At 41.1% G+C, this 26,814-nt stretch overlaps 1 protein-coding gene and 1 long non-coding RNA gene across 2 annotated transcripts; one reads left to right on the top strand and one right to left on the bottom strand.

The window, feature by feature from the left end:
- Positions 1 to 6,298: 6,298 nt before the first annotated feature.
- LOC143141866 (uncharacterized) lies at positions 6,299 to 7,465 on the bottom strand. Its single transcript, XR_012990807.1, has 4 exons — positions 7,420 to 7,465; positions 7,099 to 7,174; positions 6,849 to 6,981; positions 6,299 to 6,477 (listed from the first exon to the last, which is right to left on the bottom strand). It is a non-coding gene; the product is annotated as an uncharacterized LOC143141866 (long non-coding RNA).
- A 5,815-nt stretch (positions 7,466 to 13,280) lies between these two features.
- Positions 13,281 to 19,367, top strand: LOC143142201 (GTPase IMAP family member 7-like). Its single transcript, XM_076302953.1, has 4 exons — positions 13,281 to 13,361; positions 13,536 to 13,638; positions 13,788 to 13,826; positions 16,462 to 19,367. Exons 3-4 carry the CDS (start codon positions 13,811 to 13,813, stop codon positions 17,604 to 17,606), a joined length of 1,161 nt encoding a protein of 386 aa, XP_076159068.1. The 5' UTR covers positions 13,281 to 13,361; positions 13,536 to 13,638; positions 13,788 to 13,810; the 3' UTR covers positions 17,607 to 19,367.
- The last annotated feature ends 7,447 nt before the right edge of the window (positions 19,368 to 26,814 follow it).

Below are 26,814 nucleotides of genomic sequence, written 5' to 3'. Positions count from 1 at the left end.
ATAGCGGTAGGCCTACTAAAAAAAATCGGAGAAGGGGCATGTCTAAATTACCCTGGTTCTCACGAGAGCACAATGGAATTGTCTCTGCGAGAAACTCTGGCAAAGAGCAATGATGTTACTTTTACCCCAACATTCCGGGGAACCAGCTAAACTGATGAAGACAGTGCTGCAACGTTGGAGGACAGTAGGTTACACATTGGTCGTAGTCAGTGACTGACTGGGATTAAAAAACGGCCCTGGCATTTTCACCAACCAGCGGCCCACACGGGGACGCGCATGCACGCGCATGCATGTGCTCAAGATATAACTTCACATGCACGGACATAACACTTGTAGCCCCATTGGTGATGAACTCTAACTTTAATATGCATAAAGACTGAACCAAGAACATGGATATATTAATGCACAACTCCAAAAAAAATGAATGCAATATGAAAATGAAAAAAGAATAGCCTAGAATACATGGACTTCTATGTAACGTCACGAAAACATGCGTGCGCAAGAGGCAGAAAGCAGCATAGAACGTGCTCTCCATGAAAAGAACAAAATAAGTTTTTGTGCTGAAAATTGCACCAATTCGAAATCACGATGGTTAGAGAATGTTCAATATGTTCAATATCTCTAAAGGAATGCATGTCTTCGCCAAAAATGACAAAATACGATGTTAATGCAAATGAACGGCAAACTCTGAAATATAGCCTGAAATGAGATGCTATCAGACAACGAGGCGGCATCATCAAAGTCCGACGCTTTGACTGTTAGAGGAGACTTTTTCAGGCTGTCCCAGTGCGACATGTGTCAATTCCGACTGTAGATTTTCAACCGTAGCACCTACACTAAATTTAAGCAGACATTCTCTGATGTTTCGAAGTGCATTTGGGGGCAGTTTATTAGCTTTTATAAGGGGAAAATTCCGAGGATCAAGGCATGCTAGATCGGCAATTCCCCGCGCTGATGGTAGTAGACGCATTCGGTTTTTAAATTCCTTGTCCTTGCTTCATGTAGCCTAACTTTTGGAAACCAATAATAAAATAAAATATACATACATTATTGTATTCCAATTTCAAACAATGCACTTTTAAATCATTTGATTGAATAAGGTTACAAAAGAATGTAGACTGATGTAAATATTGAGGATCACCATGACTGTAGTGTAGAGACTCATGTCTGGTATAAATACTGATCAGTTTCCAACCATGAAGAAGGAAAAGGAGTTGTAGATAAATGGCTTATTCGAAGCCATGTAACACTAGTGATGCTTGATAGTGGGCCGAGAGATAAAACCGATAAGACGGAGTGAAACCGTCTTTACGATAAATGAGCCGCGCAAACCTGACAAACATGCCGCTTCGTGATTGGCCGTCCCAAACGGCCCACGGGGGGTCGCGGCCCTTCTGGCATCTGCCCAAATGCCAGACCGTCCAGTCCGTCACTGGTCGTAGTGTTATCCGATTGCGTCGAAGTCCGAAATCATTCAGACATGGTCTACACTCTAAAAAATGCTGGGTTATTTTGTCAACCCAAACGCTGAGTTGAAACTGTTGGGTCATTGTGTGGGGTTGTTTTTACTCATTTTGGGTTATTTTCTGTAACCCAGCTTGTTGGGTTGATAGTTTAGGACAGCGCCCCTCCTCTCCCCCACCTGACGTGAGCACACTACCCAGCACCAGGGTAACTTTAACACAGCTGCATAGTTGAGAGTTCGGGGGAAAATCGTTATTCTTTCAACCGTCCATGCAGTCCAGCAGCTGTCAACATGCAGTGGAAATCAGGCGATTTTGAAAGGTATGTATCTGCTTTTAACTTTTTTATTATTATTATTCAGATGGATTTTAAAAGTCCACCCAGATATACCCTTCGTGATATGAATGGATATTCTGCCTGCCAATTTCGTTCAGCCTAGATAAGCAGGTTAAGAATTGTGTCATTCAAGCCAGCTAACGTTAGCGAACATTAACTTACAATTACTGCTCATATTAATGTTAAATCTACACAAAGACAGACTCTTAAAAACAAAGTTCTTCACTGGGTATGAACTGCTGAACAGAAACAAAACAAACTTTTACAACGAACTAAAATTAGCATACCAACAGCTGGCTAGGTTAACGTTGGTATGCTAACGTTAATTAAATGCTTCGTGGTAGTGGAGCATGTGTGTCAGCTAATGTAGATTCTATACAGTCGAAGTAGTCTCTTCACACGTACGGTAATCATCATGCCAAACAACATATTAATTCATTCAGGGTAGCTTCATATTATAGCCATGTAACTTACTGGGTGGTTTTTGGTGGTAACATTAATGTTACAGACAACTTGAATTTAACTAACTGAATGTGTAAACATGAGCTAGCTAACGGTAGAATTATCACTGCCACTAACAATGTAATATTACTGAACGCAGGGTTCTCAAGTTTTGTGCTTGGAGTGAGATGGGGGGCAGGGGCGGAGCCAGAGGGGTGGCTCCGGGTGGCACAGGCCACCCTTGAGATTCGATAGAGCATCACAGTCCCGCCCACAGGAGTTTCCGGAAGTAAGAGTTCAATGCAATTTCTCCATTGACAATTCGGGTATAAGCCATAAAAACTTAACTGCGCATGGTAGACTCAAAACCAGCTACGGCTGTACTAAGCGATTGTGTATGCTCATATAGACGCCAAAAGTTCACGGGGCACTAACCTCGTTTTGAGATAAATGTCTTTTATTCGCAATGTCTTGGATAAGTACTTCATTACCCACAATCCTGAACAATCCCACAATCCCACAGTGATGCCTGTGATTGGTGGAGAGGCCGTTAAGGTCATAGTTTGACCTTTATCAGCGAAAATTATTGACAAAGATGGCGGAGTCTTTTACTGCCTATGGCGAAAATCTTAATGTGAATAAAAACTTTCTAGACGAACATTGGTACTTGTATCAACAAGGATTGTGGTTTATATATCACACAAACTTAGTCAGGGCCAATACACCATCAAATAGAACACTGTAAATGCTAGTTTGAACACTTAACTTTTCAGGTAGCCGATAGGCTAGCTAATCATTAGCCTTTCAGACATTAGAATGTCATTATAATGCTGCTAACATTAGCCTACATGCTGCAACACAGGTATGAAATATATTATGTTTTAGTGACCTTGTTGTTTCTATGAACATGAATTGTTGTTTATATGAAACATCAACTTAGTCGAGGCATAAAAAGCCCTGTATATCCCCATTAAGTACTTAAACCTTTGAACTAGCTAGCTAGCTGGTAGCACAAGCTGGATGCTACCACCGGCTAGACACTGCAGTAAAATGGTTAGCAAACCGTCCATGCCCCCGTGAATATTTCAGTTTCAATGACGAAATCAAGAGTGTCCAAAGGGGTGAAAACCACTTTAAATCGGGTCACATTATTGACTGTTGTGTGTCGAGGGTCAGCTTGTGGGTTTTGTAGGGGCCAGCATGAGGGACAAGACCTATCAAACCTACGAAGTTGTGTGGTGAGTTTTGCAGGGAGGTTGGTAATGCTAGTTAACATTAGCTAGGCTACTGTAGCATTCATACTGTACGAGCCATATCATCAATCATTAACCTAGAAATACTTCTTCGTACATTTAATGAACACTTTGTGTAATAATTTACAGCAAGTTAATAAACTGAATATGGTGGTCCAAGAGCAGACCATGCACCGGTCCATGCATCAGGATGGCAGTCAGATACGAAGCACTGTACAATGTTGCTAACGTTAACGTTAACCGCTTTCACACACACACACGATATAAAATACGCCATGGTAAATATAACATTCAATAACAAAACACTATTATTTACACGATTACTCTTGAAATAACTGCTATTAACTGCACATTCACTATATAAAAATCACTGTTTGGAAGGAAAGGGTTCGCGTGCTGTCGCGGTTGGAAATGATTTTGCGCTGGTTCGTGCTGCTTATATATTTTTCAGTGAGGCGCGGTGGTTTATGGGATGAGTAGTTCCTTCGCTCGGAAATGAAAATATGTACACAGTCTTGTACCTTTTTTTGGACTTTCTCTTCGTTTTTTCACTCGAAATGATATGTTGTATGCTTATGAGTTACGCCGTAGCTGATTAGCCTAAGACATGCTCTAAAACTCTTTAGATACGGATTTTTCCAAAACGTCAATGGGAGAAATGAATGGGAAATTTACTTCCGGAAACTAAGCTCTCTCGGAGGAGGGGCGGGACTGTGATGCTCTATTGGCCACCCCAGGTGCCACCCCCAAATCCTAGTCTACGATTGGCCATTAACATGGTCTAAGGCGGGACCTTTCTTGATGCACATGCAGCAGTTTGAAGTGTCAGACAATAGAAATGTAAGTGGTAAACACACTTGCCTTTATTGGCCTATAGGCTACTGCTTGTGCTAACACGAAAATATATCTATTTACCTGTTGCATCTGCCAGTGCCTATTTATCTAATCACACACTTAAGTCGCCGACATTTGATAGGTCATTAAGTGTTAACTGTAACTGCTTTTGTTTTCACTCTTCCGAACGTTTACGATGTCAAAATGCAGCAACAGCATATTACATGCAAGGATGATACTTTTGGGTCCTTTCAATCTCCACTATGCAGCAGATCTTTGAACATGATTGTTATGATACTCCATTTAATTTGAACGTTATCATTATAGCCAGAGATTATAATTAAGGTGTGCCTGTGAGAACAGACTGAAAGTGAGGAGAGACATGACAGTTGGGATGCAAATGACATGAAAATATAAATTGTGCCTATTTTGCTTTAAAAATTAACGTGATCGCGTAATGACAATGAAAAACTGCACGTGAAAATAGGATATGCCTAGGCTACTCGCAAGAATAATTCACTTTCAGTCTGCACCATGATTAATTTCCGAACTTAAATGAAGATCTAAGTAGGAAAAAATAAGCCATAAACTATTTTAAGGCAGAATACAAATTCAGTTCCTATTTTAGAGATGGGTTTTATAGACCTATAAGTCAATTCAACACGTGAACTGCTTTGTTTATTGATTAGCAAAGATTGTGTAACCGATTGGCGGAAGTAAGTTATTAATGTTTGGGAAAATATCCTTTGGACAGACATCAAGAACCTCGATCAGTGAGGGACAGGAGTGACCAGCACTTACTTTCACTCTTAATTTGCTGTGCAAACAGTCAGATCAGACTCCAAAGGCGAGTCCATAATGCGCGCAAGCTGCGTTTTGACGGGTGCAATGTGAGGCTACTGTGCAATACGGCGGGCCAGTCTTTCCAGACTTTCTGCCAACTCTCTTTCAAAAGACAGTAAGCTATTTAACTGCCGTGGGTGCATTGAGGACACTCAACCATGCATGTAGCCTAATGAGTGTCCAAGGTAAGCTCAGGGTTCTCAAGTCTCACGCAATGGGTGTGAGACACACGCAATTCAACAAGTTCAGACGCTCACACGCCACACCTTGCATTTCTCACGCAGAAATATTAGGCTACTAGGGATGTCAAGGTGCTGTGAGAATCATGTTCTTTGATTTCTCAAGTGCTTTTAACACCATCCAGCCCCTCAGATTGGGAGACAAGCTCTTGCAGATGGGTGTGGACGCTCACCTGCACTGGGTGAAAAGGCTCTGAATCAGGGAATATTCATAGTGATATATTTCCTGATATGTGTAATATCAGGAAATATATTGGTTGATATGCTCCTGATATTTTAGTGCCAATTGCCATATCAGGAGCATATCAAAAGTCCTGAATGGGACTGCGACGACATGCAAGATATCCAGACTTCATATTCTCACCTGATATGATCCATGTTTCAAGTATTAGCTACTTATATGACCCCGGACACCTCTTGTTCTTGTTCCCATATATCCCCTGATATGTCAAACATGGGACTACGCATATACTGCCCATATACTGCCAGGCACAGCTAATTTCGCAGGCATTTATGTGTATGCCTTTATTTGCTTTTCCATAGGCTTTATGCCTTTATTTTTAAAATTAATCCTGTGATTTATGTATGGTGATTTATGTAATTTTTTTAAACGTGAGATAGTCCTACATAACCAACACTGAGCTTATTGTGCAACTTTAACTTAAATAATATTTCATATTAATTTTACATACACTTAATTACATTATTTACTTTGAATTACACCTGCTAAATCCCAATGACTTATTTTACTTTACCATGAAAATTCATATACGACAGGCAATAAAATTTGTTACATGGCCTTTATTGTATTTATCAATCAATATTCAAATCAACATGGCTTTCTCGCCTGCAGTAGGGGGCTTACGCCGTGACACTCGCCCCCTCTCAATGACCTGCCTCAAGTGAGAACAGAGACTTCTGCTTGACTACAGTGGTTTAAACAGTCCATGGTCTGGGTGTGAAATGTCCTTTAAAACATTTTGGGCCCTTGTCCGTACTCTTCTGGTATACAGTAGATGGTAGGGAGAGGTGCTCTGATGGTCCTTTTGGCAGTAAAAGTGAGGTGTCTGTAAAAAGAGAAAGAAAGTATATGTTACAATTGACCCTGTCCATGAATATAATTAACTCAGCTTGTGTGACAAATAAAAGCAAACCCACAATAGCAGCCTAGACGTCAGGTGCAATAGTTAGAAGTAATGGAGATATGTATTACAGTTGTGCTCATAAGTTTACATAACCTTAGCATACACATACATTTAAAAATCATCTGATCTTAATGCCTTAATTTTAAAAAATGAGGAAAAATCCAACCTTTAAGGAACACTTATTTATTTACAATACATTATTCATTCACAAAGAAAATTGTTGTCCTTAAAGGCTGGATTTTTCCTCATTTTTTTAATTAAGGCATTAAGATCAATTTCCAAAAGTATCATACCTAATTGCAACACTGTCTGCAGAAGCTCTTGCCTTCTTGCTTAAACCACCTTTCTGATGCCTAACATAGATCCTCCCCCATCTGAAGTGCAGTGCCAGCCTCTGGCTCCAGGCTGGGACTTGCTGGATGGCACCTAAAAAAATAAAACAGCAATTTCTATACATTATGTTATTGTTGATTAAGATAAAAATCAAACATAAAAAAATAAGTTGGTAAGTCAATCAGGTGTTAAAACAAAAATGATAATTACCTTATGAAGGCACCCTTGCCACCATCACCATCAATGTTAATTCTTGATATCAGTTTATTTGTGAGGGTTTCAGTTTCTGTAAATAGAAAATAAGATTTAACTCAATTATGATTATGCTCAGTTTGGCATATATTCATCACATTATTTTCATTACCTCCAACATAATGGTAAACATGGCTAAACTTCAAAATTCAAGACTATTATTAAAAGCTACAATAATGATGATTAGTTTCTGTATTAATGCATTACATTGCACATTTGTCAAACAAATTAGAGTGTGCACAGTGACATAGCCCTCATTCAAAACACACAAACACTTACAGCATGTTGAGGGCAGCAGCCATGGCTTCCAGACATAGTCAAGTAGCATGTAGTAGTAGCAGTAGGACAGACCGACTTTGCCCTGGTCTGTTGATGGAGCCCACTACAGTCATAACAACAAACAGACACATGAAAAAAAGGGGATAAACTAAACACAGCAACAGACACAAATACATGCAAACACATTATAATGTCATTTGCTATTCTACGTGTGTGTCTGTCTGTCTCTACCTGGTGAGTGAACTCTTGCGGGATTGAAACCTCTTTTGTATGGAAGTGGCACACATTTGGAATATTCCAGAATGCACTCAGTGTTCTCAGGGAAGCAGTCCTCACAACTCACTGCCTGCAAACAGAGAACAGAGGGAAATTAAGATTAATAAATGGCAAAATAAGCTTACACATAACATGAAAAGACCATCACTGAAGCACTAATGCCCTCACATGCATCTTAAATGAACACATGCCTTGGCACAAGTCAGGTACAACCAAATAAGGGCTGAAGAACATTTTGCCTAATGCTACCCATACATCAGAAACCTTTGACAAGATTTGGCTTTCAAGCTTTACTCAAAAGACTACAATCTTTCAATAATCTTACCCAAATCTGGTCAAGTCTTCTGGTGTAAGGATGGCTTAATATAACACTAGCTGCTATACGTTACCCTTCACAAACTAAAGATCCCTTCACTTGTCGGCGTCATATTGAGGTAGCTACGTCAACCCCCTGTTCACGTTAGCCTGCATAGTCATTAGCAGCCACTATAAATGTAGCTAGAAGTTATAGCTAGGTTAGCTAACCTACTCGTGCCTGATAGCCTTGGCCATTTCATTCAAACTAAAACTTTACATCCATAACGAAATCTCAGACAGACTTATTGTTGAATATGATATTACTACCATTCCAGATATTCCATACAATAGTAAAGTTAGTTATTGGAAAAGTTAACATTTACAGCTAGAAGCTAACGTTAGCGATGTTAGCTCGCTAGCAAACGTTAACGTTAGCTGATTCTAACATGACGGTTAACAAACGGTTTTGGTTAACATTAATGCTAAAAACAGTATTTTCCTAATTAATTCCAGTTTTCAATTGACATACAAAAGTACTGTAGTTCTTACCTTGGATATGATGACGGCAGAGTTTGTACAGCTTGCAGTCAGATCCATGACAGAAAAGTGACGGTTGAAGTCACCACCAGTGGCAAGGAGTTTGTTGAAAAGTCAGTCGGTGGGGGATGGGTAGAAGCTATGCTGTGTGTGCGCATGCGCTTATCGAGAGGCAAAGCATAAGAAATCGTGGAAATTATTAGGCCTGCATATTTTAGTTACATTAAAATGACTACCAAACTGATTTTGTAGAAGTGTCAAAACAGTAGGCAAGTGGGCTATTACTACTAGTCTGACTATTAACATTATTGGTTCTCATATAGTTTGACGTCAATTTCATTTGAAGCCTCGTTTCTTAATTAAATCAACATTGGTTTATCAGTCACCCACGTTTTATAGACAAGTTAGGCTACATGATTGATCCATTGTTACGTTCGCCCACAAGGAAGCTTGTAATGTTAAAATAGTATGAAATTATAGATGCTCAACTTTAACAAGTTTAATAAGCCTTTCTTATGTGTTATGGTTTGTAGCATATAGTGTTTAGTTATTTTCATTAGGCTATTGATTGAATTGTTGTTTATTATTGCTATTCTTCTTAATGTAGGCCTACTCCAAATGTTTTAATTGTTTAGGCTACTGTTAAATTTAACTTTGTATTGTTGTTATGTGGCAACTTCAGCTGAACCGAATTCGTTTTGGCAGTCAGCATTGGGGACAAGGGGAAAGTAGATAATTTAAAATGTGGACTTTATTCCTCCAACAGATCTCATGCATACATAAAAAGTAAGCTAGACCTACAGACTATAGCAACTATAAAATCTCAAAGATATCATTGAAATTGAACCATAACCAAAATAATTAGGTAAGTAGGCTACCTGAAAAAGGTAGTCTTTACACTGTAAATAGTCTATTTTTGAATGTCCCGAAATTAGATAGAAATCAAACGGCAAATAGCCTATCAGTGATGTTTTATGGTACGTTTTGGGCGTAGGGCATGCGTGACTGTTAATTAGGCAGATCTGGGCCTAGGCTATCTAGTATGATAGCCTATCCAAGGGTGGAGACCTACCCAAAGATATCCAGAAATGATGTGTGTGACTTGTGATTTGGGTATACATACCCCTGATATCTCATTGGCATATCAGGAGTCAAAATAAATCAATATTTTCACTGATTCTTAAAAACTCAGGATATGATCAAAGATGCTCCTGATATGCTGCATGTCATAAAAAATATCCGGTCAGTATATCCCCTGATTCAGAGCCTTTTCACCCAGTGCTGGTAACCTGGATTACAGATTACCTGACCGAGCGACCACAGTTCGTCAGACTGAAGAACTGTCTCTCTGACACTGTGATCTGCAGCACCGGAGCGCCACAGGGAACTGTGCTCTCTCCAGTCCTGTTCACCCTGTACACATCTGACTTCTGCTACAACACCGAGTCATGCCACATGCAGAAGTTTTCTGATGATACTGCAATTGTGGGGTGTATCAGGAACGGGCAGGAGGAGGAGTACAGGAGCCTGGTGGAGGACTTTGTGCAATGGTGCAAACTCAATCATCTTCAACTTAACAGTTCAAAGACCAAGGAGATGGTGGTGGATTTCCGCAGGTCTAAGCCCACTCTGCTACCAGTCCACATTGATGGGGTCAATGTGGAGGTGGTTAGCACCTACAAGTATCTGGGTCTCCACCTGGACAATAAACTGGACTGGTCAGCCAACACTGATGCACTCTACAAGAAAGGGCAGAGCAGGCTGTACTTCCTGAGGAGGCTGCGGTCCTTCAATGTGTGCAGTAAGCTCCTCAGGATGTTCTACCAGTCTGTTGTTGCCAGCGTCCTCTTCTATGCAGTAGTATGCTGGGGAGGAAGCACAAGGAAGAAGGATGTGGGGCGAATTGACAGGCTGGTAAGGAAAGCTGGCTCTGTAGTGGGAGCTGAACTGGAGTGCATCACTTCACTCTCTGACAAAAGGACCCTGAACAAACTGATCAACATCTTGGACAATGAGTGTCACCCACTCCACAGCACTATTGTTAAGCAGAAGAGCCTGATCAGCTGGAGACTTCGCTCACTGCCTTGCACAACTGACAGACTGAGAAAGTCATTTGTCCCCAGGGCCATTGAACTGTTCAATGCCTCACTTAAGGGAAGAGGAGAGATAGACTTTTCTGCATAGTCTGCCTGCCTCTTCACCCCCTCCATGTTTGTACTGCATTTACTGTCTGTCCACTAGCCGCTTATACCACTGTCTTTATGCCTCACTGTTTGCGTGCTATATTAGCACATTAGCACATATGCATAACCCCCCCCCCCCCCTCAATGCCACAGCAAACTGTGGCCACACTTATACATTTTCTTAATAGTTAAATATATAGATATATAGACTTTACTTTATTTCTGCATTGTTGCACTGTTGACTTACTCATTTGCACTGTCACCATGACCACTATCACCATTGCACTACCACCATGACACTCATTCACACAGAGCACCTTAGAGCACCTTACCATACTTACTATGCACAGAGAATCACAGGCTTAGTCCCTGCCTCAGCCATTGCAAGCGCCTCTGATTTATTAATCACCACTATGTGGATACTGTCTTTAGAATTGATTTAGATTAAGTGTTAGTATAATTTGTATTTTTGTAATTTGTATTTTAGTATATTTTTATATATTGTATTAAGTGTTAGTATAATTTGTATTTTAGTATATTTAGCATATTCTTATCTTCTACTGTCCTTACTGCTTAGTTGTGTTTTTATATTATATACTTTAATTACTCTTTCTGCTGTTAAAGAATGTGTTTGTGTTGTATGTATGCTGCTGAGACCTTGAATTTCCCCTGGGGATCAATAAAGTATCTATCTATCTATCTATCTATCTATCTATCTAAGGTATCTGCATAATTATTAGAGGACGCGCAGGGATAGCCTACGAGAGGATTTCTCGCAGGGTTCAGAACTAGCACACCACTCACCAGCCAAATCAAAAAAATAAATAGCCACCGACATCCAATCAAAAAATAGTAGGCTAGCCTATTCGTTGTATCCGGGTAAAATTCAGGCTTAAGATGCTTTCAGGGAACTGGGCCCTGGAACAACCTCCCCCTTCATATCAGGTCCAACCACTCTTGCCAGTTTTAAATCTAAAGTTAAAGGGGTGGTTCAGGATTTTGGACATAGGACCTCATTTCCAAGTAAGCAAGTGTGATATTTATCAGTGGAGACCGTTTTCAACACGTTTCATCCAGTCCTTCTAATTGCAGAGTTCGCAGGTGCTAGGCTAGCGCAAGTCAACGGTATGTGCTAGCCTGCCACTAAAAACAGTCTTACCCACTCCGAAGTACACCCGAGGCAAACAAATTATAACGCCAGACTATCGATGTAAATGTCTGTATTGATAGTTTTATTTCTAACATTATTCTATCCTTGCATTTCAACTATCGCATTACATTTTGAAGGGACTAGTTTCTTAGCAGCGGCGGAATTATACTTGCTCCGGTTAGTAGTAGGCCTACTGCGCCGACAAGTAAATAGTAAAGCGCACTCCAATGGGGATACCTAGTAGTAGCCTTGGTAATATCAGTCCGCCGCTGAGTTGCAAAATGACTACTACCAACTTCAGGGAACAAAGTATAACTATTCAGGGTTCCTACACATTTTCCATTTCAAAATTCCATACTTTTTCCATACTCAAATTTTCAAACTTCTCACTACATTTTTCTGACCATATTTCTAGACATTGTCAATGGAGCGTTCTACTAGCATTGTGAAGAGCTGTATATTATTAACTTATTAGCCCTCAGAAAACACTTGCCCACTGTTGAATACTTTTCGTTGTTGGTGCTGTGTTGGAAGGTGCACTCACATTTTTAGTTCTCTGTAGATACAGCATAGCCTCAAATAGGCTATTGTAAACAATAGGCTATGATTTGTTTGCAATAACAGTTTATCAGATAATGCAGTATCCATGTCTTGGTAACTTTTACAAAATCAAAAAAGTCTACCAGTGTTTTAGCCGAAAATAGCAAAGCTACGCCAGTGCACAATAGTGTAGGGCACGTGCATAGAACAGGTTTTTTTTCTGAGGACCCCCATGTAATTGTATCTTGACGATGTGGACTGCCAGTTAAGCTACACAGCAGTAGGAATGGTTCATTTTGATCTGAGTGAGGTGATTAGTACTGTAGATGCAATAGTCTGGAAACACAAATACTTCTCCATACCCTTGTTTCTTTTTTCCATACTTATTCAGACCTGTAAATTACTAAAATCAAATTCCATACTTTTCCAGGTTTTCCATACTGCGTAGGAACCCTGCCTATTGCAACGCGATGCGAGGGTAGTTGTATTTCTTACACTATTCTATCAACACAGACATTTACATCGATTGTCTGGAATTTGCCTCGGGTGTACTTTGGAGTAGGTAAGACTGTTATTAGTGGCAGGCTAGCACATACCGTTGACTTGCGCTAGCCTAGCACCTGCGAACTCTGCAATTAGAAGGACTGGATGAAACGTGTTGAAAACGGCCTCCACTGATAAATATCACACTTGCTTACTTGGAAATGAGGTCCTATGTCCAAAATCCTGAACCACCCCTTTAAAGACCCATCTTTTTACTCTTGCTTTTGCACAAAGTTAAGACTACGCCCCCTTTACTAGGTGTGTCCTCTATTCAAAGAAGCGCTGCCTTTTACAAGAAATGAGGCAGCGCTTCTTTAAATAGAGGACACACAGTCAACAGGATGTTATCTTATCACTAGTGTTCTTGACTTCGTCACAACAGAAACATTTAGGCCTACAATAAAGAGCTGCAGGAGGTGAGAATGGCTATTTGTGCTTTTCCATGTCATGCATATGTATCTAATGTTATCTAATGGTATATCTTGAGTGCAATCAAATGGTATATCTTTTGATTATTTAAAAAAAGCTACAACTGACATTTTGAAGAAAACCTTCTTACTTGAGAACCAAATATGTACTTTTCAATTTAGATCTCATGCTCAGAGGTCACCACTTTTACCTGGACAGCTCTGCAGAAAGATCATTGTGCTGTTGAGTGAGAAGAACACTGAAGTTGGATCCCTTCTTTGAAACGTAAGGTGGCATATTTCCATAAAAACGTTGAAAAGACAGAGGAGGTGTTTTGTAGGCTTTGAAGTCTATTGTAGACTAATTAAAATATGTGATGTGTGTGTCTTTACAAAGACCAGATACTTAATCCATCCCATTATTGTATCTTTCAGAGCAAGAATTGACTGCAGATGAGATGGCTGAAATCACAGGTGAGTGGACTTTTGTGAATTAGCTTAATCTAATTGGAATCAATTTCAAGGTTTTTTTTATAGGCTATGTGAAATCACAAAGAAAGTCACTGTTCTCATCAGCACATAAATTAATATAGCCTGTTTTGACACACTGTAGTCTATTTCAACATTATTAAATATGTTTTTATCCTTGGAGCTAGAAACATCCAGTCTTACCTATATATTATAGATCTGTTTTTTCTTTTCATCCAATTTTGGAATTCTGCTGTGTACTCTATATATTTATTATTAACCAAATATTTCATAAACTATGGAATTGCATGTTGTATGTAGCCTGATGCAGGTAATGAATCGCCTATAAGATAGCAAATAAATAGGGGTCATTCCATGCCAAATCAACAGATTTTAATTTATTAATGTCCTGCCTGACCATCTTGGCTTTACTTCATACTTCATGTGATGGCATTATAGCCAACAATGACTCATGTGCGACCTGGCATTCTGAGCCTTTTTTTTCTTGACTATGGCATTACTCCAAAAACAGGTAGTGTTATTTGCCTCAAAATAAGAAGAATGGAAGCATGGACACAAGTGCACATCCTTTATTATGACCGCCGCTAGCGAAACGGTCATATAGGGATTGTCAAAGTTTTTTTTATTCTTTTTTTCCCGTCATCTACTTCCTGAAACTTTCGAGTAATGCCATAGTCAAGAAAAAAAAGGCTCAGAATGCCAGGTCGCACATGAGTCAGGTTAACTTTCAAGCTAAATTAAGCTGTGTTGCAAAAAAAAAAAACAATCAGTCGGAAAACAAGTCCAAAAAGATGGTTCCGTCAACCTGTGCTTCCGTCACCTGTAGCCTACAACTTCAAAAATAGAAGTAGACAGTGTCACCAAACATGGATTTACACATTCACCAGGCATGGATTTACACATTCACTACCTCCAAAGAATTTATGAAGATTATGTGATTATGTGTTAAAATGTTTTAACTTCACATGCATGTGGTTCTAGGAATCTTGCTATTCTGCATCAATTACGCTCGCTGCAGCAAGACGGCATACTAAAGCAATTACATTCTTGCGTGTTCACAGGTTCGCTTTCCATACAAAGTATTAAGGCTAAATAGCTTATCTTAAGTGAATTTCAGAATAAGAAACACAATTTTACAGAATTTGGTTTAGACGTTAAACAATATATAACAATAATTTCTAGCAGTAATAATAAGAAGGCTGTCAAAACACAAACACTTTTTGTGATTTACAATGTGTTTTTATGATATCATTATTATTTTATTTTATTATTATTTTTGTGTAATGTACATCCCCCTGGTGTAGTTGCAACAATGCTTTTGTACTGTATTATTGTATACTGTTTGTATACTTAAATTGATCTAATAATAAAAAATAAAAAAAACTTGCTCAGTGGCACTTCAGCTGTGCCTACTGGTCGGGGTTTGAACCTGCAACCCTCCGGTTACTAGGCTGAAGTGCTAACCAGTAGGCCACAGCTGCCCCTAATCTGCCCCTATTTGAATCATACTGTGGTGTCGTTTCTGCAATTGGCTGACTGGCTTCATTAATATGTGGTAGCCTATTACAAATGATCATGCCTTTACTTTGGTAATAATTTGGATGCAATAGTTTCTGTTGAGCAGGCAGAATAAGTTAGGACCAACTTCTCTCGTCACCTCAGGAAGCCTTAATGAACTCTGTATTGAAAATACAAACCATGCCAAACTCTATGGTAAAGCGTATGTGATGATTATGTGGGGCTATGTTAATTCCAAAGGCCAATGGAACTTTATCAGGATGCAATGTATCCTGGATCTATTAAATAACTGGCTTTTAAAAATAAAAATCTGCCTGCCTCTATGGGAATTCAACATAGGTTTAACATAGAGGGGGTGAATATTTATGCTCCCTGTATTTTAATGAAGACCATGTATTTATTTAGGATACATTATTCATTCACAAAGAAAATTGGTGTCCTTAAAGGTTGGATTTTTCCTCATTTTTTGAATTAAGGCATTAAGATCCATTTCCAAAAGTTCTAAAAGTTTTTTAATTCCTTTTTTTACTCAACTTTAGCATGGGGCTGAATACTTTCAAGGCACTGTAATTGGGCTACAGGTTTTCTACAGGATGGCATGTTTGAATGGGCACTGCACTTTAAAAGCAAAAGATCTGAAGTAGTTCAGTGTGAAGATATTGTCGACAAAAGTTACTCCAAATTTTGCAACATACGATAATTAGCAAGCCATAACTTAGCATTATTAAAACTGTTGGACAATTATTTTGGAAGTTGAAAACAATTAACAGTGTAGAACAGTCCCTGAAAATGTCAAGAATCTAGCATGAATCAAATAAAATACTTATAGAACTTTGTCATTTTTAACTAAAGATGATACAAGCCTAATATTTTGCATGCTTTTGGGTACAAGAATATCATTGGCGTAAAGTACAAAGCAAATCCAAAATGGTCCGACAGGAGGCATCTGTTGATTTCACATGGAATGACCCATAGAAAAACATGTAGGAAGGCACATGTCATGCAACTATTGAATTAAGTTATGGTACTGACACCTTTTTGTTCAAGCATTGGATATTCCTCGGATATCGATGAATTGACACTGTTTCTGATTGCTCTTCAGACCTTAGGATTGTGCTGGTGGGTAAAACTGGAGCTGGGAAGAGTTCATCAGGAAATACCATCCTGGGAGAAAGAGAGGCCTTTAAAGAATTTCCAGGTTTTGAATCTGGCACTAATACCTGTGAAACACAGTGTAAAAAGGTAGACAGGAGACAGATCACACTCGTTGACACCCCAGGAGTATTTGATACAACTAAGACACCAGCTGAAGTGAAAAGTGAGATAGAGAAGTGTGTAAATCTGTCCATTCCTGGCCCTCACATCTTCCTGCTGGTGATCAGGCTGGATGTGAGATTGACAGAGGAGGAGAAGATGGCAGTGAAGTGGATCCAGGAGAACTTTGGTGAGAGAGCGGCACAGTTCACCATGGTGCTGTTCACTCATGCTGATCGGCTTGAATTAGTGGCAGATGCTGTAAAGAATCCTGAGATTCAAAAGATCATCGAAACATGTGATGGTGGATATCATGCTTTTGATAATGAGAAAAAGGAAAACAAGACTCAAGTGAACAAGCTGCTGAAGAAGATAGATGACATGGTGGAGAAGAATAAAGGAGAATACTACACAAACAAGATGTACCAGGACGCTAAAAAAAAAATCATAGAAGAGAATTTGAAGAGACAAAAGGAGGAGGAGAGAAAAAGGAAGGAGCATGATGATAAGATCAGGGAAGAGGAAAAGAAAAAGAGAGAGGAAGCTGAAAAGAGAGAGAAAGGAGAGAGGGAAATGAGAGAGGAAGCTGAAAAGAGAGAGAAAAGAGAGAGGGAAATGAGAGAGGAAGCTGAAAAGAGAGAGAAAGGAGAGAGGGAAATGAGAGAGGAAGCTGTAAAGAGAGAGAAAAGAGAGAGGGAAATGAGAGAGGAAGCTGAAAAGAGAGAGAAAAGAGAGAGGGAAATGAGAGAGGAAGCTGTAACTGAAGCAAATAACGCTAAAACTGAAGCAATACAATATCAAACATATCTGAAAGTCGGGGTGGCCGGGGTGGCCGGGGTGGCCGGGGGGGCATGTATGGGACCTGTAGGAGCAATTGCTGGATTTGCCGGAGCTGTCGGAGTAGTTGCAGCAATAAATTGGGACAGGGTTAACCCCTTTACGCAGATAGGAATTCCAGCTTCATTTGGAACGATTTGTACTTTAAGACTTTAAGATTCTTTATCTAATGTTTTACATGCAGCACTTTGGATATTAAGGGCTTAAATTGAAGAAAACAAATGGGCCAAGACATTCATTCACCTCCAGACCTTTATTTCCTTCATTAAGTCTACATTTTAGAACATCATATACAGAGAAAAATGTCAAAAAAGTAAAAAACGCCTATTATTTGTGTAGTTGTCAGTGTGTCCATGGATGGTGTGTTACAACAGCAGGTCATACACTATATTTCCTGTATCTACATGTTCTTAGGAAGCAAACTCCAAAATTTAAAGCAGATGCATAAAATTACATAGGTTCTACACAGCAATTTCTAATAGGTTCATATAGGCGTTTCATGATTGATTCATGTATACCATTGTATGTAAACTTGAATTTGGTGGTTGGGAAGAGTTCTTGTTGCATTTATATAGGGTAAATGTTACTGTTCTTCACTGTAACGTGAGCAAGCAAATAAACAACCTTTTTGGACATATCAATGCAGCTGAAACAAATTATTCAGATATTTTGAAGGTAAATAATTTTATTTTGAGTTTATTTGAACTTAACTTACATCTTGAACATGTTTAAAGAGCTCCGTTTTAAAGGGAGGCTACTTCCTGTGTAAACATTAGCAACATGCTAGGCTAGGTGAATATAGTTCGTTCTAGTTAACTATTGCATTAGGGCTACCCAAAATACATATGCACATAGTTGGAATGTTAGTAACAATGACTAGTTGGTTGTTTTGGATTAATATTGATGACTGCAGGAATAAATTACAAGCTAATTTGAATATTCATAATGGGCCCGCCGGCGGGCCCACTAGGGGGCGCTTTTGCCTTATGGGGTTAAGAATAATGCAGAATTGGTCTTAAAGAAAATTAATGATTTTCCAAAATGTTTCACGGAGCCAGTTCTGAACGATGTACGTTTAGTTATGGCTGCAGCTGTAGAGTTTGCAACTAAAATCAAGAAGGAAGAGGATGTTCAATTTACGAAAGAAGTTGTACAGGCTGCAGAAATTGTTAAGAAAGTTGTGGATCTGATTAAGAATCCAGATACGATACTTGTAGATGCTTTAACATTTGTGTTGGAGGCAGTTATAAATTCTTTTCATTCACATAGTAATTAGAGGTTGACACAAGAGAACAGATTTTAAGGGGCTATATTACTGTATGCAAAATTCACTTTTTCTGTGCTTTTGCACTTCCATTTGGACCTCTGATGCTTCTACAAACATAAGTGATAGTGACCAGTTGTATTGTTGCAACAATGTAAATGTACAAGTTGTTTGATGTGTTACATTGATGGACAAAGGTGGACCAACTTGAGGTGGGAGATTGGGTGGATTTTAAGTTTTGGATGTTTTTTTTTTTAATTATTATTCCCTTCTTTTTTCTCTTTTGTTCTTTCTTTATTTCTTTTCTACATTTTGTATGTATGTTTGTTTTAAAAATAAAGAAATAAATACAATTAATTTCCGAGGAACTGCAAAGTGTGCTTGCCCGGGTGTATGCCCGGGTGCATAATATGTTAAGTTGAACTTGATCCAAGGATTCTAACAGTGCCTTTCAGAGTTGGAGCAAGGGCAATATCTCAAAAGCTCTAGGACAGGGCTATTCAACTAGCGGCCCGTGGGACGGATGTGGCCTGTTGGATTTCACCTGTTTTTACAAATAATCTATAATATATGGACCTGCTAAGCACCTTATGTCTGTTTGGAATTGTTTTGAGAGCCTATTGATGCATCTTAGAATAAAGGAATGTCCACCACGTTCAGTGTTTTTTGTGAATATTTTACTGAACTTGTTAAATGTAGCTAGATACTCATGATTGTAGTGATAAAAACAGGTTAAGTTTTAAGGTTAAGTCCATTAAACTTTCCCAATCTTTGTTTACTTTGTGCACCTTGAGTATAGCTGGTGCTGTAGTCTGACGCGTGTTTAAATGAAGATGATGAAGTTAGTTATTTCTTTCCTCTTGATGAGTGGATTTATTAACATAATGAAACAAACATACTGCAAAATAAACTTAAAAAGAGTCCTTTGAAATGATATCCTAGTTCTTTGTTCCAAGTCATGGCAAGATGCGCCCCGTTGACACATTGACCCGGTGACACGGTTAATGACATGGCTAATTTAAATATGTAATACCTTATGAGTTTAGCTCCCTCCTGACACATTAGGGCTCATGCTAGTCAGTGAACCAGCACTTTTAGGACACTTGCTAGTGCGTTCAGCGCCAAGTCTGGTGGAAACACCAAATGCTTAAGACAGGTAAAGTTGAGTATCGTCCGCATAGCAGTGATAATCAAATTCATGGGAGCGAATGGTCTCACCCAAGGAAGTGTGAAAATAGAGAAAAGTAGGGGCCCTAATACTGATCCCTGATGCACACCTGTGGTGAGGTCATGTGCCCTTTAAGGTAGGATTTAAACCAGTCAAGGGCTTTCCTAGACATTCCAGTTCAGATAGTGTAGAAAGGAGAATGTCATGGTTAACAGTATCTAAGGCTGCAGATAAGTCTAGTAGAATGAATACTAATGACTTAGCAACTTAGATGAGGACTTAGCTACTGTCAATACTTCGGTCACAGACAGAAAAGCAGTTTCAGTAGAATGACTCTTGAAAACAGACTGCATAGGGTCTAGCAGGTTGTTCTGATATAGTAAGTCCAAGACTTGCTTGAAGACCATTTTCTCCAAAAACTTTGACAAGAAAGGAAGAAGGGAGATAGGTCTGTAAAAACAGGAATGTTAGAGGTGGTGGCAAATGATACATTTTCCATCTTTATCCTCCTTGACTGATTTTTCACTAGTTTCACATTTGGCTAGGGTCAGTGTCACTACTGGTAGCATACATAAGCCAGTACCTGGAGCCTACAAACGTTGCACAGGTAGTCCAACTCCTCCAGAATGGCACACCAATACGTTCCATTGCCAGAAGGATTGCTGTGTCTCCCAGCGCAGTCTCAAGAGCATGTAGGAGATTCCAGTAGACAGTTGCTCAAGGAGAGCTGGGCAGGATGGTAGAGGGTCCTTAACCCAGCAGCAGGACCAGTATCTGCTCCTTTGTGCAACAACAAACAGTAGGAGCCCTGCCAGAGCCCTACAAAATGACCTCCTCCAGGCCGCTGGTGTGAATGTCTCTGACCACACTGTCAGACCTCATGAAGGTGGCCTGAGGTCCCGAAGGACCTATGCTCACTGCCCAGCACTGTGCAGCTCAATTGGCATTTGCCATAGATTACAAAATTGGCAGGTTCGCCATTGACGCCCTGTGCTTTTCACAAATGAGACCAGGTTCACCCTGAGCACATGTGACGTTTAAAGATGTCTTGGAGAATGTAATGCTGCCTTCAACATCATTCAGCATGACTGGTTTGGTGGTGGGCCAGTGATGGTCTGGAGAGGGATATCCTTGGAAGGACGCACACACCTCTACGGGCAAGACAACTGCACCCTCACTACTCTTAGGCATCAGGATGAAAACTTCAGACCCATTGTCTGACCCTGTATTGGTGCAGTGGGCCCTGGGTTCCTCCTGGTGCACAACAATGGCTGGACACATGTAGCGAGAATGTGCAGGCAGTTCCTTGAGGATGAAGGCATTGATACCATTGACTGTCCCCCCCACACTCCCCTGACTGCTGAGATCAACGAACCGGACAGTAAGTAACTGCTGTGTGCTTGTCTTCACTGAGACTTGGTTAAATGACAACATTCCGGACTCTGCTGTACAACTGGAGCAGCTAGCATGCTATCGAGCAGACCGGGCCATTGTAAAGGGAGGTAAATCACGAGGAGGAGGAATCTGTGTTTACATCCGTGATGAATGGTGCCGGGACACTGTAGTAGTATGCAAACACTGCTCACCACTGGCAGAGTTTATGATCATAAAGTGCCGTCCTTTTTACCTGCCAAGGGAAATTACTGCGATTCTGCTAGTCGCAGTATACATCCCGCCTACCAACAACAACAACGATAAGAACGCGGCTCTTAGTGAACTGTACCAGGCTGTCAGTGAACAACAGACGGCACACCCAGACGGTTTCACCATCTTCACTGGAGATTTTAACCATGCTAACCTTAAAACTGTACTTCCAAAGCTACACCAGCATGTTGATTTTCCAACAAGAGGAGATAACATCCTGGACCTGGTCTACACTACACACAAAGGAGCATACAAAGCCACCCCCCTCCCCCACATTGGACTTTCAGACCATATCACTGTTATGCTAATGCCCGCATACAGACAAAGGGTAAAAGTGAACAAACCGGTTCGTAAGCAGGTAAAAGTGTGGCCTGAGGGAGCCTCCGATGCTCTTCAAGACTGCTTTGACACAACAGACTGGGAAATGTTTAAGCAGGCAGCCACTTACAACAACCAGACAGACATAGAGGAGTATACAGACACTGTAACCTCTTACATCACCAAGTGCATTGATGATGTGACCCACACAAAAGACATCATCACTCGGGCTAACTGGAAGCCATGGCTGACAGGGGATGTCCTCAGGCTGCTGAGGGCCAGAGACAAAGCCTACAGAGCTGGGGATGAAGCTGGCATGAGAACAGCGAGAGCCAACCTGTCCCGTGGCATCAAGGAAGCAAAAAAGGAATACACTCACAAGATAACCACCCACTTCAAAGACAACAGGAACGCACAAAGCCTATGGCAGGGCATTCAGGCCCTCACGGACTACAAGCCCGCGCCACAGAGCTGCGAGAGCAACATCCCTCTGCTCAACAACCTGAACCGCTTCTTTGCTCGCTTTGAAGCACAAAACAGCACCTGCCCACAGAAGACCCATCCCCCTCTACATGAGCAGCCCCTGTGCCTCTCTGCCGACAGCGTGAAGAGGACACTTGCTGCTATCAACACCCGTAAGGCAACAGGTCCAGACAACATCCCTGGTCGTGCGCTGAAGGACTGCGCAGGGGAGCTTAAGGATGTCTTCACAGACATCTTTAACACTTCCCTGAAGCAAGCCATCATCCCATCTTGTTTCAAAGCTGCCACCATCATACCTGTGCCGAAGAAAACTGCTCCATCCTGCTTCAATGACTACTGCCCTGTGGCACTGACACCCATCATCATGAAGTGCTTTGAGCGGCTTGTCATGTCACATATCAAATCCATTCTCCCCCCCACCCTGGACCCCTTCCAGTTTGCATACCGAGCCAAACGGTCTACAGAGGATGCAATCTGCTCTGCCCTCCACCCAGCCCTCACCCACCTGGAAAAAAGAGACTCATATGTGAGATTGCTGTTTATAGACTTCAGTTCTGCATTCAACACCATAATACCACAACAACTCATCTGCAAACTTGACAAACTGGGACTCAGTACCTACCTCTGCAACTGGCTACTGGACTTCCTCTGTCAGAGGCCTCAAGTAGTACGTGTTGGCAACAATACCTCAAGCAGCATCACACTGAGCACAGGGGCCCCCCAAGGCTGAGTGCTCAGTCCGCTGCTCTTCACCCTGCTGACGCATGACTGCACTGCAACCTACAGCAACAATCACATAGTGAAATTTGCTGACGACACAACTCTGGTGGGTCTCATCACCAAGGGCGACGAGACTCAATACAGGTTGGAGGTCGACCATCTGACCACGTGGTGCAGGGACAACAACCTCCTGCTGAACGTCAGCAAGACCAAAGAGATTGTTGTTGACTTCCGGAGAGGTCACACCCAACACCTGCCACTGACCATCGACGGTGCTGTGGTGGAGAGAGCGAGCAGCACCAAATTCCTGGGGGTGCACATCAGTGAAGACCTCTCCTGGACCACCAACACAGCATCACTGGCGAAGAGAGCTCAGCGCCGCCTGTACTTCCTGCGGAAACTCAGGCGAGCAAGTGCTCCACCAGCCATCATGACCCCATTCTACCGAGGCACCATTGAGAGCATCCTCTCCAGCTGTATCGCTGTGTGGGGCGGAAGCTGCACTGAATACAACAGGAAAGCCCTGCAGCGCATAGTGAACACAGCTGGAAGGATTATTGGTGCTTCACTCCCCTCCCTGAAGGACATTTACACCACCCACCTCACCCGCAAGGCGACCAAAATTGTGAGTGATGCAAGTCACCCCGCTAACAATCTGTTTGATCTACTGCCCTCTGGGAAGAGGTACAGAAGCCTGCGCTCCCGCACTACCAGACTCACCAACAGCTTCATACACCAAGCTGTTAGGATGCTGAACTCTCTCCCTCCTCTCCCCCCTCCACCCTCAGCTACATAACATCCTGGACATTGGACCCACAATGGCCGCCTGCACCACTCCACTTGCACACTTGTACACTTTGCAACTTGTTGCTGTTGTCCTGAAAACACAACACTTCTGCTGCTCTTACATAACTTGCACCACTATGCCACTTTATTTCTTACTTAGGTCAAACAGAACTACCTCAGCCTCTTATTGGCCTGACTTTGCACTAGTATTTTATTTTATTGACTGTCTATGCACAATTTCAACCAAATTTTGCTGCTCTTATTTTTTCATTATATGTGCCCTCTTATTTACTTATTTACTTACTTTTTTGTTTACTTGAATGTTATGTTTGTCTGTGGACTTAAAATTGGTAAAATATGTCTTGTCTCCACCGTGGGATAGTGAGAAACGTAATTTCGATCTCTTTGTATGTCTGGAACATGTGAAGAAATTGACAATAAAGCTGACTTTGACTTTGACTTTAAATCCGATTGAACACCTCTGGGACATTATATTTTGGTCCATCCAACACCGCCAGGTTGCACCACCGACTGTCAAGGAGCTAAGTAATTCCCCAGGACACCATCCGCCATTTCATTAGGAGCATGCCCCGATGCCATCAAGCATGTCGGGGACATACAAACTACTGAGTACCGTCATGAGTTGCTGCGCTGAAATTCAAGCAAAATGGACTAGCTTGCCGTGTCATTTTTTCCACTTAGATTTTCGGGGGTCTTTGAATTCAGTCCTCTGTGGATTGATAACTTTCATTCCCAAATAACGAAGTCGCATCCTTTTGTTCCTAACATATTACCCAGTCCATATCAGTTTGAATCCTACCTCACAGGATGCTCGTTTAACGTATCATGGCTTGGACATCTGTCCGCACCTCACCATCCCCCAGGGCTCAGTACTGGGCCCCCTTCTCTTTGCTATCCACAACACTTCTTTGGGACAGATTATACATTCACACAGCTTCTCATACCAGTGCTATGCAGATGACATATAGCTTTATCTGTTCTTTCCACCTGATGACCCCTTGGTCTCGACACGGACCACGGATTGCCTCTCAGACATATCTTCATGGATGAAGGCACACCACCTCCAGTTAAACCTCTCAAAAAACAAACTGCTGGTCCTCCCAGCTAAACCTACTGCTCCCACCTACTGGAATGCCCTCATACAGGCATTATATGCTACCCCCAACCGTTGCGCTCTTCAGACAAACATTGTCTAGCTCTGCCACCGGACGCTCAGGTCAATCCAAACTTTTTTTATCTGTTGTTCCTCGTTGGTAGAACACGCTACCAGTTCCTGGGACATCCCTCTCCATCTTCAAAAAACTCCTGAAGACCCAGCTCTTCAGAGAATATCTTCTCTCGTAGCACTACTTACAACTAGCTAGCACTTACCACCTGACTTGACTGTATAAAAACAGTACTCACTTATGCACTCTTCCCTATTGTACTCTACCTTTTTGAATTGTTTTAAATTGTTCTAGAATTGTTGAGTGAATTGTTTTAAAAGCATTAAACTGTTTACCAGGTTGTAAGGCGCTTTGGCTAAAAATGCGTCAGCCTAATGTAATGTAGATATCCAGCATGATGTTTTTTCCCCATTGAAATCTGATGTGTTTTATCTGAAGTGTATATTTTTTTGAGCAGTGTATAGTAAGTCAGAGTTAAGGTTTGCTCAGAAAGAGAAAAAGGTAGAATAAGAATGTATTGATGATGTAGGTAGTTACTTCAATTAACCAAGATATAGAATAATTGGCTTATTTTCTTACACATAGTGGCCATATTGGAATGTTTATACCGAATCTGTGTTTGCATATTTAATACGTTTCATACACGTGTTTCAACACTACATTTCAGTCGTTGCTTTTACCTTACCATTACCTTACGCATGCCAGTTATGTATCCACCAGCTACCTGCCTGCAGCCTAGGCCTACTTCTAAAACTCCAAAGCTGCTTGCTGTCAGATTTGGTTCCGAGGGAACAAGTTCAGTATATCAACAACACTCAATAACAGTTTATGTGATGTGTTAATCAATTAAATTCCCAACAATTTCACAACAGCTAGTTCTGGAGTAGGCCATTCAACTAGCCCGCTTGCTTACGACGAGACTCAGGCTGCGCAGTTGGCACCCGCTTCCTTATTTGGGTTTTGGGTTGCCAGGTTTTAGCCTATGACAAAACAGTTGAAATTGAAACTAAGTGATCGTGTAGGCTATGTGTAGCTGTGATTTCATACACAGTTATTTTTTTCATACACAATCTGGCAACCTGAATGGATCAATGATTTTAAAATGAAGTTTGATGGTCATGCAAATTACGGGAGTTTTCGAGGACTTGGAGGGAGTTTTCCGGGAGAAATAACAAAACGGGAGGGTGCTGGGAGATGACCTTGAAATACGGGAGAAACCCGGGAAAAACGGGAGTGTTGATAACAATAGAGATGGTCTATATTTTCACATTTGGTATCCTCCATATTGGATTTCAAAATGGCCAACATCAAGTTTGTTTGGAAATCCTGTCAATAGCTTCCTTGACCCTAACAATTGAGTGTTAGAACTTAGGGGGCGCTATGTGTTGGGGTCCATTTAAATTTTTGATCACTAGGGGTAGTAGTATAACTGTGCAAAGTTTCATGCTTTCTGCAAAAACTGAACGATTCCGGTGCTTAGCCGCTGTACTACAGTATGGTCCCTCCGTTTGATGTGCGTTTTGGCACCCCCTTGTTGTCACCGCTCTCCTTGTTTTTCAGGCCTCCAAGCTCGCGCCCAAGTGTAATGGCTACACCTGCACCCAGTGCAATGCTATTTAAGGCCAACCCAGAGCCCGTTTACGGAGAGCCGGATCACTCCCTATTAACTCCATTGTACCTGCAATCTGTTGCAGTTCCGCTAGGGGCGATCACGAATAAGTGCAAAAACAATGGGGGTCTATTGAGCTAGACGGCTAAATTTGTCTCTTTCACCTGGTTGTCGTTGAGAAATTG

This window comes from Alosa pseudoharengus, unplaced genomic scaffold (genome assembly GCF_046254945.1).
Source record: "Alosa pseudoharengus isolate Yale_2024_CS ecotype anadromous, Long Island Sound unplaced genomic scaffold, YU_APseudo_1.1 YU_APseudo_1.1_scf_24, whole genome shotgun sequence".
In the NCBI taxonomy this organism is placed as follows: Eukaryota; Metazoa; Chordata; class Actinopteri; order Clupeiformes; family Clupeidae; genus Alosa; species Alosa pseudoharengus.
This window is presented reverse-complemented; position numbering and strand designations above follow the sequence as displayed.